At 40.1% G+C, this 21,656-nt stretch overlaps 1 protein-coding gene across 6 annotated transcripts in view; it reads right to left on the bottom strand.

Moving 5' to 3' along the window:
- tsnare1 (T-SNARE Domain Containing 1) overlaps positions 1–21,656 on the bottom strand; it is a 291,712-nt gene that overhangs the window by 123,452 nt on the left and 146,604 nt on the right. For all 6 annotated transcript variants that reach the window (XR_003273777.1, XM_026184110.1, XM_026184109.1 and 3 more), the window contains exons 5-8: positions 18,274–18,364; positions 18,093–18,167; positions 17,868–17,924; positions 12,396–12,545 (exon numbers count right to left, since the gene is read on the bottom strand). Coding sequence is in view for 5 of the 6 variants with exons in the window: in XM_026184110.1 (XP_026039895.1) it covers positions 12,396–12,545; positions 17,868–17,924; positions 18,093–18,167; positions 18,274–18,364 (373 nt within the window). In the remaining variant the exon portion in view is untranslated. The remainder of the gene's footprint in view (positions 1–12,395; positions 12,546–17,867; positions 17,925–18,092; positions 18,168–18,273; positions 18,365–21,656) is intronic.

Here is a 21,656-nt window from a genome sequence, read left to right as displayed (position 1 = left end):
GAATCAGCAGATCTGTCCATCTGTTCACCCAGCATTTTGGCTCACACCAACACTTAACATTATGGTAACTGCTGGCCAGATTGCTGTGGAAATAACTGTGGGTATGCTCAGCACCCAGAACAGTTAAAGTTACCCATCCCAAAAAGTTTCTAATGCATGACCAGCACTTATCAGTACCCCGTGTCTACACTTGATCAAATCAGCTTAAACAGAGAACAGATGATGGTAGAACTTAATACTTGTGGGCACAGAGGTTAACTTCATCATTCAGCATTCATTCATCTGACTGACTTTGGTGGAAGTGTGAGATTCCTTGAAGGTATGTAGAGTAGAATTTTGTACTTAACTGAAAGATAAGCAAATTCAATTTCTAGTATATATATACAAAAAAATCTTTAAAGAAATCCTCTTTTTGTGTATGGTGGGCCCATTGAAAGACACCACAAAGATTGATGTGGAATTTTCTGTCGCCTTCTGACTTTGCGGACGTACATCATGAATCTGATTTCTAATGTATTTTCTTTTTTAGTGCCATGTCATTTCAACTATTTCAAGGTTTTTTGAGTTGCCAATCCTTACAACAGTCTTAACTGTATAGTCTTATTTTAAATATGTAATTGTTCAGTTGTGGTGAATGTAGTTATGACAGTTAATTAAAAAAAAAGAGAAAATAATTGGAATTGTTAGATTTTTTTTAATGTAATGACCTACTTATTATAATTTAATTAAAATTTAATGAAATATCATATCATATTTTCTATATTATCTATCTGTATATTATTTAAAGGGCTTTTCTCATCAGTAGTTGAATCAATTTCAGCAACATGTCAGAACCAGTTGAAATATTTTAATGTGTTTTGTTGTTGTATGGCATTTTCACTGTATATCAGGAATAATACCACGGTTCATCTGCTGCGACAGTTATCGTGTTATTCTGATTCCCAATTTTACAGTAATGGAAAAATGTTAAAAGGAATTAAATGTGTGCAGTGAGACGCAAACAGATTTCATAGAGAGCAATCTTCTTTTTATCTGTTGACCCACACTAGATGATCTGCCATCATGCTAGAAACATCAGTGTATAAAGACAGGAAAATCAATGCACTTTTGATGGTGGAGGTTAATAACAGCTGTTTTTGCTAATAAACCAAATTCTCTCAGACACTTTCTGCGCCAACCATTAAAGTCTTGTTTGCCCGCTGAACTGATTTATCTGATTTATCTGAGGGTCTTTCCACTGTATCTGAAGTGTAACTATGTGGATGGATTGTCCTGAGGATGCATCAATAAGACAGAAACACTTTGCTGTGGACCTTTTTTTCCACTGCTTCTTCAGGTGTGGTATTCAGATTGCACTTAATTAATCAGCAGAGACAGATTCTAACCTGTGATTAAGCATAGGCTCCAGAAACTCGTAATAAAACAACTAGCACAGTACATGTGTTTTTTGCTTGACAGGTGAGGTTGTAAATCAGTAACCAATTCCAAATAAGTCCAGTTCCAAACTTTCAATAAGTTAAACTACATCTCAAAATTAAGAAATAGTCCAAGAAGAAGGAGATGTGGTATATCTGCCTGCCCAATTTATATGACTTTGATGGACGCACACACGTGCATAAGATGTATAGTTGTTTATCGATCATATTACATTGAGCTGAAATGAATTAAATTGACCTGATTGATATATGTAATGAGCCTGACTTGGATAAGTGGAAGAAAATGAATGGATGAATGGATATTTGTGTGTGGTCTTTATGTATTGTTCCATGATTCTGTTATTAACTACATTTATATTTTTTATATTATTATACAATTATAGTGTGATGCTTTGTTTGAACTGGACTCACCTGTGCCTTTTGCATCTCATCCCTGCCTTCGGTGTTGTCTGGTGTTCGCAGCATTTTTCTAAACACAAGGTCTTCGTTGTCAGATAAAGTAAAGATGATTTTTTGAAATCCTTGTTTTCTTTATTTTTATGTGTCATATGTTATGTGAATGAACATCATCTCCTGCTTGTCTTGGTTATTAATGATCCAGCTAACTAAGATTTTACTGTTATAGTTTTCGACACACTTTTTAAGGCTGCCATCCAGTTAAGGCTGATTTTCTATGAACATTTTAGGAAACCTGATGATGTTATCTTTCAGACCTTTTCAAATGACAGTTTTGCAGATTTGGATATTCCAAATCCTAGCTCTAACTTTATCTGCCATTGACCTGGTTGATATTAAGGAATTAAAAGTACGGGAGCCATTAATGGACTTGGAGAGCAAAGCTGACAGGAAGACTTCTGTAGCTTCTAGTCAGTGCATCAGGATCACAGCTGCAGCCAGGAGGCCTCAGCAGAGCGCGCATATATGGCACATTGAGTCTCTGAGGAGTACAAAATTAACCTCAGAACCACAAACCTTTCCCAGAGAGAGAGAGAAAGAGAGAGGCTGATAACGATGACAGACATGGCTCCTCTGGGAGTAAAGCCATTTAAAAAAAAGTGGCATGTTGGGACTCACAGCAAACACTACTGATTTAGTGGTATGGAAGGATGTTCGGGTAGAATGTTTGGACTGAAAGGATAGAGGCGAGAAGGGTGGTGTGGAGGTGAAAAAACACATTGTCAGATGCTATCGTTTCTCCCAAAGAAACAGCGTCAAGCCCCTCAGCACCTGCCTAAGTGCTGACGATGACATTTATCCATGCTGCTATAACTAAAGCGAGGACCAGACGACCCTGTCTGAACACCAATCATCTGCCTGGCCCATCTCTGCTGCAGTGCTGAAATGAAGCTGTCATTCGTGCGGCAGCTCTTTCGCTGTGTGTCACTCTGCAGAGAGAGATTGATGCGCTTGCTTTTTTTTGTTCCTATTCAGGCTTCAGCTCCTGCGGTTGGATTAGCTGATTTGAAACATTGATGAAGTTCAAACAGCTCTGACTGGGCACAGAGATACATCTTCATTATACCGCAAAGTGCTCCTAAAACATTATCATTATTCTTCAAACTGCTGGACGGCAAGCTGCCATCTGATGCTGGACTGTCACATAAAGGCTTGTGAATTTAAAAGCTGACTGCTGCGACATGTGCCGGGCTTCTATCTTCTATCATTCAGCCATATGCTTCTGAGATGGCTCGTGAAGTTTTACAATATGTCTTCAAAAGTTTCAACAGCAGATTGTGTACAACCAGAGAGGACTGTTCAGTAAGCCCCTCACATCAGGATTCTTGTCGAAAAATACAAATCACGACTGGTGTAGTCAGTGTTTAGTATTACTTAGTGCATTGTTTTCTTCTGCAATAATTCTCTAGTGTGGGAAGCGTATGTAATGTGATTCATGGAAATCATGCAGAGGTGGCTGGGTGGATGGCGGTAGCACAACATTCAGGATGGAAATTGACAAGAATTTAGCGATTCCGATTCTGTTATTGATATTACGTATTAATTCTCATTGGGTTCTCACTGGCTCTGCTTCAAGAATCACCACCATTGCTTAAGCATGCTGTAGGTATCCCCTCCCCCCCCTTTTAATAATAATAACAACAACAATGGATTGCATTTATATAGCGCTTTTCGGGGCCCTCAAAGCGCTGTACAATTCCACTATTCATTCACTCTCACATTCACACACTGGTGGAGGCAGCTACAGTTGTAGCCACAGCTGCCCTGGGGAAGACTGACTGAAGAGAGGCTGCCATATCGCGCCATCGGCCCCTCACCAGTAGGCACTAGGTGACGTGTCTTGCCCAAGGACACAACGACCGAGACTGTCCGAGCCGGGGCTCGAGCCGGCAACCTTACGGTTACAAGACGAACTGCCAACTCTTTGAGCCACGATCGCCCCATCCATTCAAGCTATGATCAGTGTTGTACTCATTACACAAAGAAATAGAGTATTACACATATTACAAAGAAAAGGTTACTTAAAAGTAATGCCATACGTTACTTACTTACTTGCCAGGGAAAGCAATTCTTTACGCTACTCGTTACGTTACATACGAAACATATTGTCTCATAACTACCACTCCCAGACACCAACAGAAAACCCTATCCTAATGACAACACACATGTGATCTTTCTCTTAGTATTTCAGTACGAACACAAAGCTGACAGCACAAGGCAAAGATGAAAACCAAAACAGAGACTTCAAAGCGATCATCACAGTGGTTCTACTTTAGAAATGAAGGCTGCAGCCTGACTGCTGACAGCCTGACTGTTCATCGCTGCCTTTTTTACCTGTTGATGATCAGACTGGGTCAGCATTGACTCAGCTTTACCATCTCACTCTTGTAAAAATCCAAAAAGTTAAAGTACTGTCCATATCCCTAGTGCAGACCATATCACTGTTTTACTCTTCTGACACATGACCTGAAACCAGCTGATGGTAATGCAAGTTCAAGTGGAGCCAATAAGGCATGGCGACTAACAATTCCAGGGCATCAAACTGCTGGGAACCGGTTCTCAACAAGAACCAGTCCTTGATTCCCATTCCTATTCAGGACCAGAAAGCAACATCATAAGTCTTAGTGTGGTTAAGTTAAGACGAACATTGAACTGTGGTTGCTAAATATCATCACCTATCAAATTTAGGATTAGGATTTAGGTTTGGTTGCTATCCATCCCTTTTTTTAGGCTCTCACCTGTTTGGAATATCTAAATAGAAAAGCTTTTAAGAAAAGAACAAAGAAAAAAATTCTGAATTCACAAGAGTTTATTTGAAATGTATAATCTAGTTCAGGGGTGCCCAATCCCGGTCCTCGACAGCTACCGTCCTGCAGCTTTTAGATGCATCCTTGTTCCCACACACCCGAATCAAATGAATGGCTTGTTATCAGGCCTTTGCCAAACACGATGGCATGCTGAAGAGGTAATCAAACCATTTGATTCAGCTGTGTTGGAGTAGGGATGCATCTAAAAGCTGCAGGATAGTAGCTCTCGAGGACTGGGATTGGGCAGCCCTGATCTAGTTTCTGAGAATCTGAATATTTAACTAAAATAATACCCAACACTTGTCTCAGCTGTATATGGATTAGGCCAGTGGTTCCCAAACTTTTTTCTGTGTAATAATATTTGTTATGCCTCCAGAAATGTGTTCTTATGTGTTCTTTTTATCTCGTTATCGCAGCTTAGAGCGACTTGTGTATTTTCGTAACCATGACAACATGAGAGCAGTGCACGCTGGGAGTCAGGAAGTAAATTTACCGTGTGGCTCTGGATATTGGTGTGTGGGCTCACGCAGTCGCCAGCTCCACCGTTACAGGTTTAATCCTTTTCCCTCCGCTAAGGCATAGTCTGTGAGTATAATTCATTTTGTACAATTAAGCGGTGAAGCGTTTTGAACTGTTGTCTGTTATTCGGTTGGCTTTATTGTGTCTCATATAAGCTGTGCGGCTAGGCTGTCAAGCTGTAATAACTAGCCAGATGCTTTGAGCTTATTGCATCTATAATACATTTCATATATTTCATTGTATTGTGTTTACAGTTTCACAAAAGTGCCCAGTAAAAACTCCTGGAGTTCAACCGTCTGCGTCCTGGAGATTTTTTTGGGAGTGTTTAAGCTGAATGGAAACTTAGCCCATTACAATATTCAACATTGCTATCAATACATTTTTCAAAAAATGCCTCTCTGTGCAAAATGGGTTTAAAAACATAAACAGCTGTAGGATCCTGTTTGTCTGTGATTTGAACCGGGGGAACAAATCGTGTCAGGATCAGCCTGATATTATTTGTATCCTGCTGTAACTTTACTGTATAAAGAGCAAACATCTCCAAAATGTCAGGAGCAGTTAGTCATTACAATAAGTGTTTGTGAACTAAAAATCAAGAATGTGGGATCCTGTTTGTCCGTGATTTGAAGAGCCCAGCGCTGCTCCTGACGCAGAGAAAACCAATCCTGCAGGGAGACCTACCTCGGCACTTGTGCAGGTGAAGCCAAAGGGAAGATTTGCTTCACCAGATTTTCTAGTCTTTAGCTTAGAATGAAGTTGGTTTGGAAACATATTCAGCGACGCTTCATCTCCTGCTTTGGGTTTCTGTGGGCGCCCCGTGCTAGCAGTGTCCAAGCGTTTTGTTTTCTTCTTTTTCATACCGCGCCCCCCCTGCCATGGCTTTGTGCCCACTCTTTGTGTGTGTGTGTGTGTGTGTGGGGGGGGCACACATTGGGAAGGTCTGGATTAGGCATGGATTTGTCTCCCAAAACATCTGGTTGATGTTAAGTGGTTATAGTGGTCAATCATCCAAATAGTGAGGCTTTGTATATATTAACACAGTGTAGCAGTTGAACAGATGGCGGCGCACACAGTTGCAGCAGCTCGATGTACCACTGGTCGGTGCGGTGTTTTGTTACCTTTGTACGTTTTATGTTCTGTTTTGTGCGCGATCAGTCAAGCGAATAACATCTTCAGCAGACATGATCTTCTTAAGATCGGAGTGAGTTACCGTGTGAGCGTGACCATGGCATTTATCCACTCACACAAAATACCAGAGGAAGTAGCGAGGAGACCGGGCGCTCCTTGGATTACTATTCCGGCGGGAGGGAGACGCAGACGGCGACGAGAGAGAAGGAGGAAGCGAGGATGCCAGGCTGGCGTGCTAACCAGGCTAAGGAGGAAGCCTTTTAGACCACCACTCCCGAGTCTATATCTCTCGAATGTCAGATCCTTGGCGAACAAGATGGACGAACTAAGGTTACAAATAACAACGGACAATCACATCAAAAACTCATGTATTCTTCTGATCACTGAGTCCTGGCTGCATCAGTCCATCCCGGACTCTGCCATTGAGCTATTAGGCTACACTGCACAGCGCCAGGATAGAACAAACAATTCCGGTAAGAGAAAAGGAGGGGGAATCTGCATATACGTGAATAACAGCTGGTGTACTAATACAGTGATCATAGACCGTCACTGTTCTCCGGACATAGAATATCTGACTATCAAATGCAGGCCCATCTATCTTCCACGGGAGTTCACTGTTGTGGTAATAACAACTGTTTACATACCGCCAGATGCAAATACTAACATGGCACTAGCGCTTTTGCACACGAACATCAACAATAAACTCAATAAATACCCTGACGCAGTGCACATTATAGCGGGTGATTTTAATCAGGTGGATTTAAAAACAGCTATCCCAAATTTCCACCAGCATGTGAAGTGTACCACGAGAGGGGCTAACACCTTAGATAAAGTCTAATCCAACATCAAGAAGGGCTACAGGGCAAGACCCTTACCACATCTGGGCCAATCTGACCATTTATCCTTGCTCCTAATTCCTGCATATGCCCCAATCAGGAAAACTGCGTCGACCATCACTAAAACTGTAACAACATGGCCAGAGGGCGCTTCTCAACATCTACAGGACTGCTTTGACAGAACCAACTGGAATATTTTCCAACATCAAGACCTGGAAATGTTCACAAACAGTGTCCTCTGTTACATCAAACACTGTATAGACACTGTCACAGTAGACAAGCAGATCCGGGTTTACACCAACCAAAAGCCATGGATGACCCGGGAAGTCCAGCAGCTGTTAAAAGAGAGGAACAGCGCCTTCAGGTCCGGAAGCAGGGAGAGCTACAGCAGGGCTAGAGCCAACCTGAAAAAAGGCATTAAGAAGTCCAAGGCGGACTATAGGAAGAAGATCGAGAACCACCTGGAGAGTAAGAACAGCCGGCTGGTGTGGCAGGGTGTCCAGCAGCTGACAAACTACAAGTCCAAATCAGGTATGGCTGAAGGTGATCCAGCACTGGCGGAGGAGCTGAACATCTTCTTCACACGCTTTGAGGTCACTGCACCCTATGCCTCAGAGGAACAGCTACACCATACAGCCCACAGCAGCAGTACCATCATCACTCTGGAGGAGCATGAAGTGAGGCGCACCCTGCGGGCTGTTAACCCGAGGAAGGCAGCCGGCCCAGATGGTGTACCAGGACATGTGCTGAGAGACTGCGCAGACCAGCTTGCCTATATTTTCACCAGGATTTTTAACCAATCCCTTGAACAGTCAAGCGTCCCACCCTGCCTCAAGACCTCCACCATAATACCCTTGCCCAAGAAACCTCACATCTCTAGCCTAAATGACTATAGACCAGTGGCACTAACCCCGGTGGTGATGAAGTGCTTTGAGAAACTTGTGCGTTACCACATCACAGCAGCGCTACCCAGCAGCCTTGACCCACACCAGTTTGCCTATAGAGCAAACCGATCGACAGAGGACGCCATAGCAACAGCACTCAATGTAGCACTAACACATCTGGAGAGGCAAGGAAGCTATGTGCGTATGCTCTTTGTGGATTATAGCTCGGCATTTAACACCATTCTTCCATACAAACTGGATGCCAAGCTAAAAGACCTAGGGCTTCCTCACAGCACCTGTAAGTGGATCAACAGTTTCCTCACCGACCGCAGACAGAGAGTGAGAGTGGGATGTTACACATCTCCAGCCCTAAATCTAAGCACTGGGTCGCCACAGGGCTGCGTGCTTAGTCCACTGCTCTACTCGCTTTATACACACGACTGCGCCCCCGCCCACCAGAGCAACACCATAGTAAAGTTCGCAGATGACACTACTTTGGTGGGGCTCATATCTGGGGGAGATGAGTCTGCCTACAGAGATGAGGTGGAGCGGCTGTCTTCATGGTGCAAGGATAACAACCTTCTCCTAAACACGAAAAAGACCAAAGAACTCATAATTGACTACAGAAGACACAAGACAGAAATCCAACTACTAATCATCAGCGACAACTATGTGGAGAGGGTGGCAGACTTCCGCTTCCTGGGAGTCAGCATAGAGGGAAACCTATCCTGGAGTGTGAATACCTCTGAGCTACTGAAAAAGACACAACAGAGACTGTACTTTCTGAGAGTGCTTAGGAAGAACAACATCACACAGAGACTGCTGGTGTCTTTTTACAGAGCCTCCATCGAAAGCATACTAACGTACTGCATAGGCATATGGTACGCTAGCTGCACAGTGGCTCAGAGGAAAGCACTCCAGGGAGTAATCAATGCTGCCCAAAGGACAATCGGCTGCCCTCTCCTCAAACTGAAAGACCTACACAGTTCCCGCTGCCTCAAAAGAGCCCATAACATCATAAAGGACACCTCACACCCTGGTCACTCCATGTTCGAACTGCTGCCTTCAGGTAAACGGTACAGAACAACATACACAAGGACTAACAGACTCAAACACAGTTTCTACCCAATTGCAATATCATGTCTTAATGCTACTAAAAGTAGATGACTCTCATTGCCCCTGTTGTCATTTGTGCCCCTGATGTTGGAATGCTTTTAGACATGTTTTGTTGGATGCGCTAACAAATTGACTGAGTGATTGATTGTTTGAGTGATATATCAACTAGGTCGTATGTTGAGTGTCTGTATGGGGCCTTAGGCCTGGATTGCGTGGGTGTATTTACCGTATGAGAATACTGTATTTTATATGTATTTCTATCTTTTATATCCTATCTATTATAGTTTTTAAGTATTTATCTTTCGTGATGTTGCACTGACCGGAGACATCTTTCAATTTCATTGTACTTGTGACAATGACAATAAAGAATATTCATATTCATATTCAACATACTATTAGGCTAGCGACTAGAATACAGTAAAAATACCAAGAATACCTGTTCAATCAAAATTAACTTCACTTTGATGTGCTGAAAAACTGCAGTGATTTCCCTGTCTCCCGTATTAGGCTTTGGGATGGTAACCCTTTAATGTTTAAAGAATCTGCTTCCTCTACAGACGACATGTCAGTGGGATTGAAGAGGTCCTCAAAGAATTCCTTGTAACGCTTGACTATATCCTCAGTTGAAATCAGCAGCATTCCTCCTGCACTATATATGTTGTACGTGGCCTGCAGGTACCCCTCAGCTGCCTCCCACAGTCTATCGAGTGGCACTCAGCTGTTTCACGGGCAGCATTAGGGGAGGAGTCAGAGAGAAACTCAGAGTTTGTTGAAGATAACTTGCCAGTGAGCAGGTTTAGTTCACAGTCTGTTACCATGGTAACTGACTCAGAGTGGAAGTTCACTTGCGTTTTTGAACAGAAAACCAGATTTGTGAGGTGCTTCCTGGATTAGGGCCATTGTCTGTTGCTATCATTTTCAATCTCTTTGTTAATTTTCAAGTCTTTTTTAACGATAGTCTTAGCCTGATTGCTTTAACCTGGGTTCCACCAAGAAGGCGCCTAAAACCACAGTGGGCACCACCCTGTATAACCTGCTTATCGACATAGTTTGAGATGCCAAACATAGCAGTGGCATTTGGCAGCTAACAAGGATGATATTTGCCCTAATTTTGAAGAGCATGTTCTGAGTCCCTATACCTTTTTGAAAATGCACTGAACACTCAACCTGAGGCTTTTACCATGACGTGAGTTCAACATAGCCAGTGTGTCATTCTGTTATCTAGTTTCACTTAACCTAATACTGGCAATCAGGATAAGCACCCAAATGAAAGGGCATCTTCCCAATTATTGATAAGGGTGTTGGCAACAGAGTGGCTGACTTTTTTTAGCTGAGAAGCATTATGATTCCATACACATTTTACCTAGGTAAGGGAACAAACAAGGCTATAAGCACCTTAGTAATTGGGCAGCATTCAATATCCTGCAGCAGCATGGGGGTACTGTGACAAAATACTAATAAGCTTTTGGAGGTGGGAGACGAAGACGAAGCCTGTTTGAGTTTCTAGTTACTAACTTGGCATGTGTTGGCCTCCTGGGAGGCAGTATTTGAAGAAAACAAATGCCTAATTTGTTTTTCTTCATCGTTTTTTTTTTTTAGAGTGTTTTCTTCAGCTGTGGTATTTCAGGTATGTGGTTGTTTTAAAAGTAAATGGCCAGCATATTTTATTTTTACTGCATATAACTTCAGCACACGGAAATGAGTTGTCATTGCGGTGCAAGAAGTTTAGTAATCCTAGGAGTATAAGTAAAGAGGCTTACTATTAGTTTCATACGTTCCTGGACACTTTTTACCTCTGATTTAAAATCCACTCTGGTAGTGTGCAAACAGCTAAGATATGATTGATGTGATTGCAGACTTTCAGCTTTAATTCAGTGGGTTTAACAAAACTTTTCAATTACAGTCATTTCAATACACTGTACCCCATTTTCAGAGGCTCAAACTGTATGTATAAACAATTTTATATACATGGATTATTTTTAATAGCAGCGTGAAAATTATTTGAAGATAAAAAAACATGGAATACTTAAATTCTGTGTTTACTCCCTTCAGTTGCTGCGTGTTTGTGGTTCTCTCTGCCTTCAGTTTGTTCTTCAATTGAGAAGGTAAAATTAATGTTTTGGAATTGGATCAAGTTTTGTTCAGATACCTGTTTCCATTTCATCACGGACGTGGGTAGTCTGGCATTTGGTGGATAATCTTGACCACGGAAAGTGAAAGGACTATTACTGGACACTACAGTGACTCATTATTGCTTCTATTATATTGGCAATTACTTTCATTTTTTTAAATAAGGCCGAGGCACTTCCTAAAACAAGGGGAGCTCATACAACACAGGAGAATGGATTTATAAGGGACTATTTGCAGTGAGGGCATATGTGAGAATAAATCCAAATACACAGCAGTGTGTGCTGGTTGTAATGAAAGAGCATCAGTGAATCAGTGCAACAGACTGTCTCACTGATGCTCACTTCTGGACAACAGTAAAGTTCACTAGCACAGATTAATCAGATAATATCTATCAGGAAATGATACACACACTGCACACAATGCTCATTAGTAAAACTAATTTATTTTTGGTTTGGATTATTTATTTTTACAATGTATGTACACAATACCGAGAAATATGACCACACTATTTTCTTTTGACTCGAGCCAAAGCATTAGTAAGCTTATATTACACCAGTTAATTTAAAACACTCTAAATGAGCTCTGCTTTAAGAACAAATAACCTCTCCTACTACATATATTGGTTTCCTGTATTTTTCTCCACTGCTGTATAATATTTTAGAAACCTGGGGAGCTGAGTGTCAGTGCAGATCTGCTGAGCTGGGTTTCATAAGCTCAACAAAATGCAGAGTTTCGGTGCAACAAACAGCTCTTTACAATCAGGCAGCCTGAAAAGTTGCTGAAAGGTGCAATAGACGATGGCTACAGTAGTGTCCATATGTGTACACAGGACCACATCTGTGGTGATTACAAGCACAACCTATACTGACTGTGGAAACTGCGCACACCATTTTTCTTTTCTTTTTTGATGGCGTGTGGTGCAGTCATAGTTAAGTAAGGCTTCTAATCTCCAGCAGCTTCTGTGGAGCTGTTCATTGACCATCAGCTGATTGGAATTGTTCTAGTAGGTGTTTGAGTAGGAGAAATATATGAGCTCTGTGTCTGATGAATTCAGCTGAGCTGATTATATGTCACTGTTCTTACCTCAATCTGAAGCAAGGCCTCCTCTCTCTGACGGAGCACCTCCACGTCCTCCTCACTGATCTCAGACAGGAAAGCCTGACTTCCTCCCTCTGAGCCTGCTCCAAACAGTGGACCCTCCTCTATCTGCTCACTGGATGGAGTCTGAGGACTCTGTGAGAGCAAAGACATTTTCTTTTATTAGATTTAAAAGGTATAGCAGTAACAGCAAAAATTCAGACAGTGAGCAGTTACTTTGTCTGTTGCCTGGGAATACAAGTGCTCGGGTTGTTGATTAAGTAGCAGAAACTTATTATCACAGCAACTACCAGTTACTGCTGTCTTTTATCTCTCATCTTAAAATTCATGGACAATCCAACTCTGAGCTTGATGGGTTTTTTTAGTGATATGTGTCCGAATAAAATATAACAACAGCAGTGAAAATATATTTTTGACTAAGCATTTTACACATTTCAAATGTGTAATTAGCACCATTAACAATTTTTTTGCATTTCTATTATTATTATAATGTAATTTCAATTTATCTTGTCTTGGCTTCATTCACTTTTCGCTAAATGATCTTATTGCTTCAAAATTATTATTTCATTTGATATTTTGTAAGCAAAAATTAATTATATTTAGCTAAACATTATTACCCACTATCGGCCCCAACCACTTTCAGCAGAAAGCTGCTCTTCTTGAACCTGGTTCGGCTGGAGGTTTCTTCCTGTTAAAAGGGAGATTTTCTTCCCACTTTCAGCAAGTGCTTGCTCATAGAGGGAAAGGAGATTGCTATGGTTTTCTCTCTATTATGGCAGTACAGTATAACAATATAAAACACATTAAAGTGATTGTTATTGTGATTTAGTGCTATATAAATATAAATGCACTGACAAATAAAATTGATTAATTAATGTTACGTTTATGTACCTATTTATTATATAACCTACTTTAAGCTAACCATTAAATCAATTTCTTTTAGCAAACCTCCAGCTGTACATTTGGCTCCCTAGTTTTCCTGTTCTTAAATCAGCAGCTACAAGTGCATCAGTGCAGATTTTTTCTGTATTTTGCTCTTTGTGTACATCACAGAAACTGTATAAGCAGTTTTTTGTGTCAAAGGTTTATTTAATTCAATTTTATTTTATTTATATAACGCCAAATCACAACATCAGTCGCTTCAGGGCGCTTTATATTGTAAGGCAGACCCTACACTAATACATACAGAGAAAATCCCAACTTTGGCGACAGTGGGAAGGAAAAACTCCCTTTTAACAGGAAGAAACCTCCCACAGAACCAGGCTCAGGGAGGGGCGGGGCCATCTGCTGCGACTGGTTGGGGTGAGAGAAGGGAGACAGGATAAAGACATGCTGTGGAAGAGAGACAGAGATTAATAACAATGCAGAGAGGTCTATTGACTAAGGACTTTAATACTACTACAAATACTACAAATACAAATACTATGACATATATATATATGTATATGAATCACAAAAGTCTCCAATCTTCTACTATAACTTCTGTTATAGTTGATAGTTGTCAGACTTGATCAGAGTAACAGTTGTAGCCATTTTAATGTTTTTTTTTTCCCGATTGACCTTCTGGTTAAAAACATGAATTTGCTTTGGTACAAATTTGTTAACATTTCTGTTACGAGCATGTGGTGTAGCCATTATCAGTATATACTGTGTGTTAGTGGAGATCGTGAATGTTGAGGCTACATGTGGTACATGCACACATTTTGTTTCATGTGCAAGCAAAAGCATAAGGGAAGAGGAGAGACACGGAGCGAGGTCTGCTTACTCTTTTGCATTGCTAATGTGTTTCACCTTTGTGTGGTTGAGTGCACAGCTAATTCATGGTAGAGGGACCAGTGTGGGTCAGAGCACAGGAACTAACTCAGGCTTAGTCACAGCACTCTGTCTACTGGCCATGTTGTGACTCACCATTCCTTAGCACACTCTGGGTGTTCACTCCTCCACATACATACATACATAACACCCCAGAATATATTAGTACATTACATGGATGGAAAGGGACTCTCAAGACAATCATTCTGACACATTATTGCACAAGTTCACACACTGGTAGAAACTTTCACACAGCTCCCTGCTGTTGATTCCGGTCATCTATGATGATGTTCATTTGAAGATGTGTGTGGGAAACAGTCTGCATTGGTTTGAAAAGTGATTTTCTGCATGTATAAGGATGACGTTCCAAACGTCAGGGTACCTCTCATCACTTCCTGTCTACTAACGTCTTCTACTTCATGTACAGCAGAGAAGTCAGAATATTGTTGTTGTGGTTACATAAAATGATATTTGACCAGTTGATTCTTCCATAATATATGGACTGATTAGAGAGCTTCCTGCTATGCATTGAATGTAGTTTAAGTTGTGTAATGTATTATACAGTTTGCCGCCTCCATAGCCCTTTATCTCTAAAGCTTGCAGAATAATAGACCTTAGTTATAGGCCTTCTGGGAGGCATAAAACATTAATACACATGAGTCATCTCTCTGTTTGGGCAAAAAAATAAGATGGCTTTTTAGAGGGTGTGTGTAGTAACAATGGTTCTTTGCAGAATACTGTTCAACCAGTTCAAACTGCAAGTCATTCTCCTTTTAGCTTAACAGAAAAGCATGTTTGAGACCTTCAAACACCCTGGTGGATATTGAGTGAGAAAGAGAGCTGCTTCCTCTTAACTATACGTGATACACCTACATGTCATTGTAGTTTCTCCCCAATTACCCAAACAATTTACAGCAGTAGAAACATATTCACAACAAAATATTTTTTTTAACTTACTTTACAAGATAATGTTCACACTAATATTACAAAATTGTACAAGTTTGTAAAATTTGAAGCTTGTACTTTTATAAAATGGAATTACAAGAAGCTAAATGCTAATGCTAGGCTATATCAGAAATGAATGTCCCAAGAACTAAGCTCCCAAAACGTTGATTCTGTTCATCTAGATGTACCGTTTTCAGTAGGAGAAATGTTTAGTTACTCATTCAAGTGTCTTACCTGGATGATTGAGCATGCAATCAATTGTACACTATACTTTATCCACTTAGTGTAAAAGATTATTTTTGCAGCTGTCTTTTTCATTCTATATTATGAGGGGTGAGGTACACCCTGAATAGGTCGCCAGCCTATCTCAGGGTCAACACTAGAATACCAGTAAAACCTAAAAAGAAACTCAAATATGTCTAGAACCCAAACAATAACATCAGCCAGCTAACTTAGCAAAGTACACAAAAAATATAGAAATTTTATTCTCTCTAAAAACTGTTGGATATATTGTCCAGAGAAAGAATGGATCTGATTTGATGATATTTTTAGATCAAAGATAGATTTCAAAAAGAAACGTTGCTTTCCTTATTTTGAATGTTGATCCAACCATCTCCCTTGCAGTATTGAGGGTTGTACAATGAAGAAAGATTAATGGGTTAAGTGTGCTACGTCAAGTACAAAGTCAGAGTGTTTTGGGCCACAAACATTTCTCTCTTATTACCTCGCTAAATCACCATGGTAACGTATGCTGAAAACTTGACTTTTGGTTTGAAATTGGCTAAAAGATTTTCGACTGATTCTTTATTTACATGTTTTAGGTGCAGTAGAGATTTTCTCTTGTATTAATGTGTTGTTACCTTACTAATGTCACGTCCAGCTGTAAAGTGACAGCAGTGCAAACCGCATCACATTGTCACTTGAATCCACATGAACTCCACTGATGATGCAGAAAAGGTAAAAATGTTTTTAAACTTGGTTCAAAGTCTGTTTTATACTGCTGCAGTTGACAGAATACAGAACACATACCAAGAATACCTCTTCAACCAATAAAATGAATTTCACTTTGATCGGTGACAAAATAAACTGATTTCCACATCTCCTTTATCAGCGTATGGCATGGTATGCATTACTGTTTAAATGCATCCAGTTTAAGGTGTCACAGCTCTAATGTGTGGCTGTCACCTTAGAAATAACTCAGTGTTTAAATAATTAACTGGAATTTAAATATTTATTTTCTGTTCTTCGCACTAAATCCCCAAATTAATGATTTTCTGCAGCATTAAATACTTGTGTGTTTTTTTTTCAGCAATGTTGAATTTTATTTTCTTTGCTTTTCCAAGTCATGGTCACAGAGGGGCTGGAAACAAGTCCAGCTGCTGGGCCGAGAAGTAGTGTACACCCTGGTAAGTCCTTTAAGCCTGTGATGCCAGTGTGTTACATTTACTGTTATTTTTCTAATGTTCTTCATAGCTTTTTATCACTGTTGTGCATTATGTCAGGAGTACTTATAGGCATCTTTGTATGCAGAAGAAGAGTCATATGGCACGTGATCCGCACCTTTGGGTGTGAACAGAGTCTGAAGCACAAAGCCTGACTTAACCATGAAAATTGATCAACGCTGTCATGATACCTGTTACCTCTGACTGGGGTTTTAGGTTTTGTCAATCCAGTTAATGCAAATAAAGCTTGGCTGTGTTGAGCTTCCAATGTAGTATTCCCCTCATGTCAGTTAACAAGCTGAGAGCTAATAACACACATAACGCACAATAAACTACCATAAGAAACGAGAGGACATCTGACAAATATTTTATTAATAACTTCTCACATGACAAGTAGGTTTTTAACCTGAATAAACAGGTTTCGGCATTAGTACATAATGTTTAACATGTTAGTAGTTTTACTTGTATGAATATTTTAATGGGCTGTTTTGATTCACCAGCCTTCACATGTGAGAAAACATTAGGAAGGATTTCTAAAACTGGCATAACTGGAAGGGGGGGGACGATCACATATTTGAAGGTTAAAACTGGTACAAATCACAGTTGAGCTCTTCGCTTTGCCCTCGTTTGTGATACGAAGTCTGAAGGGCGAACAAAGAGTTTCTGTCTGGGGAGGTTTCTTAGATAAATCTGAGCATCCAGCATCTAAAATGATTATAACAGGTCCCCTTTAAAACACCACCGTTTGGGTTGAATATTTATATTTTATGCTTGGTAATAGTGTTTCTACAGCAAGTGCTGAACCAAACCTTAAGCACATGCGTAAATTCACCTTGATAAATTTGCTGTTTTATTACTTGTGCACATCTCATGTACAAAGAATATTCAATACATTTAACTTCATATGGTCTGGTTTCAGTAATCAGGGATAAGGAACTGTGCACGGGAAGGCTATGAGGAGTTACTTTAATATCTTCAACACAAGCTCCCATCTCTTGGCTCTCGCTGGGCCACATGGTGAAAATAAACTGTCACCGGTGACAAAATTAGAATCAGATGAAAGAAATTTCACAGCACACAAGAGCGGGATGTGATGAATGGAGTCCACTGTATTATAACAGAGTGGAAGAGACCAGACTGAGCTTCAAAGGAGCCCTTGTGAGAATGCAGCTGAGCAGAGAAATGCCATCTCATCATCCTACTTTGTTACGAATGACAGTGAAACAAAAGGAGGATTTTGCTCTCCATATCAGCTCACCTTCTTCTTGTCTTTCTGTGCTGGGGGGAGCAGGGCCCTTGAGCGTTCCGCAATTTTCTGAAAGAGGAGCATATGAGGAGACAGGGTCAAGGACTCTCACAACAAGTAGCACAAATGTGACTTTGCATCTGTGGAACAGCATCTCTTTAGTTCTCTTTTCAGTAAAACTAAATGACCATAGCATCAATTTCAGGTGTCAAAGGAGTGCATTCATCATGCAAATACCTTCTGGAGATCCCCATATCGCTGCACAGACTCAGAGAGCTCAGTCTTTAGTCTGGTCAGTCGCAGACGGTCTTGCTGTGCAACAAAACAGAATTAGATTCAATTAGCTCAAATGTTGTTTAATCTACTGTTTATTCTTCAAACTAATATTCAGTGAGGGAGGAAAGGGAGCATAAAATACCCGTGAAGAGCCACTGATTATATCAGAGAGCTGTTTGATGAGTTGGCTTGTGCTGGTGATGACTTTGTTGGTTTGCTGCTGAGTGGAGTGCCTGGGAAAAAAAACATGGTGTGAAAGCAAAAAGAGAGTACATTTACTAAAGACTGAGAAGATATTAGATATGCCAATACTGTATTACTATAATAATATATAACCAGAAAATGTGTGTGTGTGTCTATAAATCTATATTTGATTTTGAAAGTGCTACTACACCAATTTGATGGTTGTTAAGAAGGATTTTATTTTAAATACCTTTGCCAAATACGAATCACAACACACGTTTATCAGATAAGATTATGGTTCACCATATTTAGTCTCTTATAAATCAAACAGTAAATACTGAATAATATATCTTATTGCAGATACATCCTCGTCTTGGAGTAGCCCAAGCTATGGATGGATGGATGCTCCTGCTGCCAGCTTTGAAAATTGTGACTTTAAATACCTAAACAAAGTATTTAAAGGAAGATATTCTTGAGGCAGAAGAAAACTTGTTTTCCCCAAAAAATAAATTACAACATTATATAAAAAATAAAAGCTAACCCTTTTGACTAACTCTTCTGGGACTTTGAGCAACCTTACCCTCAGGTATGTGTGGGTTGAGATTACATTTGACCAGTGGGGAGACTGACTATTACCAGCACTATGATAGAGGTGAAGAGTGTAAAAGCCAAATCCTCTCTGTTCTTTCATGTTTTTTCCTTTCAAGCCCCGCTGGGGTGTAAGGTTGAAAGTGCAGCCATATTCATAACTCTGCAGCAAAGCCACTGGAAGGCCAGGTTAAGACAGTTATTAAATATCTAAGCTGTCAGGTCATCCTGGGCTTACACACACCCTGAACTCCCATCCTCCAAACCTGACACTATAACAGGCTGCCCCACAGAGATAGGGAGCTCCACAAACACACCTCTGTTGCAGCTACTCAAATATTGATCTACATAAAGCTGGTGGAAGGACGGGTGGACAAGCAGGTTCCAGTGGACTAGCCCGGAAGGAGCATGTCACTGTCTGTTGTGAGAAAAACCAAAGTGTCGCGGGGGGACGCCTGAAAAACACAAGCTATTATCTGTGTGGAACAGGGTTAAAGACGGTTATAAAGCCATGGAAGTTAGAAGAGGTTGAAGTTAATTTTGCTGCTTAAAATAAAAGTTTTACTGTAAAGAAATAATTAAATTGGACTGCAGCCAACTTCCCCTGACCAAAGTCGTAATACAGAAGAATTGTTTCTGTGCAGAAGTTTCATATTTATTTTTTAATCAAGATTTAAGACTTTAACCTCTTAACACCTGTCCAATCACCAGTTAACCACTTAAGGGCAAGGTGCATTTTAGTCACATGGTAAAAAAGCACAGTTTAAAGGAATTTTACATCCAGTAAAACTGGCCTTCTCTTTTCTCCTTACTTCCATGTATGCCAGACGACGAGTTTAATACTAATACAAATACTACAAATACAAATACTACGACATATACATGTATATGAATCACAAAAGTCTCCAATCTCTAACTTCTGTTATAGTTGATAGTTGTCAGACTTGATCAGAGTAACAGTTGTAGCCATTTTAATGTTTTTTCAGATTGACCTTCGGGTTAAAACCATGAATTTGTTTTAACCCAGCCAGAATGCTGGCTCCCGCTGATTGGGATTACAATTGATCAATCAAGGAATCAATTACAAATACTTCTGATTTCTCCTGATGTGTTTAAAGTATACCATAGTCAATAAGAACACCATTGGTAACACACATACGTTGTAATGAAATCTTGCAACTGCCTCAAGGTCCCCCTACTCAAGATGGCACATGTACAGGCTCATTTTAAGTTTGCCAGTGAACATCTAAACAATTCATAGAATGCCTGGGAGAAAGTGCGTTCGTCAGATGAAACCAAAATCAACTCTTTGGTATCAACTGATCAAGTGTCAAATCAGTCACCTCAAGGCTCATTATATTGTAAGCTACAATAATCCAGTAAAAAACCCAACAGTCAGACAACGACCTGTGAGCAAGCACTTGGTAAATTGGGAATGAAAAACTAATTTTAACAGGAAGAAACCTTCAGCAGAACCAGACTCCGAGTCTGACCAGTTGGGGGTGAGGGGAGAAAGATGGGACAAAAATCAATTCACAACTTTTATGTAATGTGTTTCTTTCAGATTTTTGGTTGATATTCTTTCTCCCTCCATTTAACCCTTTAAGACCTACCATAGAACCAAGTCCGCTAGAGCTTATATTATATTTTTACATGCCGTGGAGCCATTTTTGGGAGCATTTCAAGTTGCTATACATCAATACAACCATTATAGCCCAGATTTTAATAATATGTCTGCATTAAGTGCATAGTAATTACATAAATTGCAAAAAAGTGCAATAAACTACAAAAAAATTGAAAATCGTTTTTGCTTTTTTAACATATATTTCTAGTTAGAGAAATTTAAGAGGCTTATCCCTCAAAACTGTAAATACAAAAAAGTTGCACAAAATAGTTTCCCACCACAGGAAATTTATTTTGAGTGTCTTCATAGTTTTATTTTTGAAATACACCAATTTTTATACACTGCAGGAAAAACGAAAATAAATATTATAATGCAAATTTGCAAAAAAGCAGCATGTGCATCAAAATAAACTATTTCCAGCAGTGCAATATGAGTCCTCAGCATCCCAGAAAAGACACAGAAAGTCATAAAGTCAAACATGACTTTTAAAAACACCAGTATAGGCTCATGAGGCCCTGATGGTAAAAAAAAAACTACATTTCTGCGAAAAATGACGTCACTTCCGGTTTCGGGCAGGTCATGGCGGACATGCAAAACTTCGCGCTGACGTCTATTCCAACGTAGGAAGTGTTACAAACAGCTGACCGGATCGGCAAAGCGTGTTTCTGGAATATTATGTTTTTGTTCCTGCAAGAGCTTTTTATGCAGTTTTTGCAAAGCTTTATGTGGAAAGAAACCGTGACCAAGGACAAGCTGATGGCATAAGATGTAAGTACAACTCCTCCGGTTTCATATGCAAAAAAAATTATTGCGCTAGCTCATGTGGTTGCAGAGCTACCGGGATTTAAAAATAGTTACGCAAAACAGAGCGTGCCCGCTCCGACCGGCTCTAAAGGGTTAAATGAAACGACCATAAAAAAATTACAGACTGTTCAGTTTTAAGTAACCAAACATACAAATTCACCATGGAATCAAATGATTTCCCCTCCTGTATAAAATCACAGATTTCTAAGTTTTGGTATTGATTTTTCTATATGATCAGCCATAACAGTAGGCTGCATGATTAGAATGCTTACACACACCAGACTCAGACAGAGTGCACATACACACACACACTCACAGATACACGC

The sequence above is a fragment of the Astatotilapia calliptera genome, chromosome 11 (assembly GCF_900246225.1).
Source record: "Astatotilapia calliptera chromosome 11, fAstCal1.2, whole genome shotgun sequence".
In the NCBI taxonomy this organism is placed as follows: domain Eukaryota; kingdom Metazoa; phylum Chordata; class Actinopteri; order Cichliformes; family Cichlidae; genus Astatotilapia; species Astatotilapia calliptera.
The sequence above is the reverse complement of the archived record's forward strand: the minus strand, read 5'-3'. Positions and strand labels throughout refer to the sequence as shown.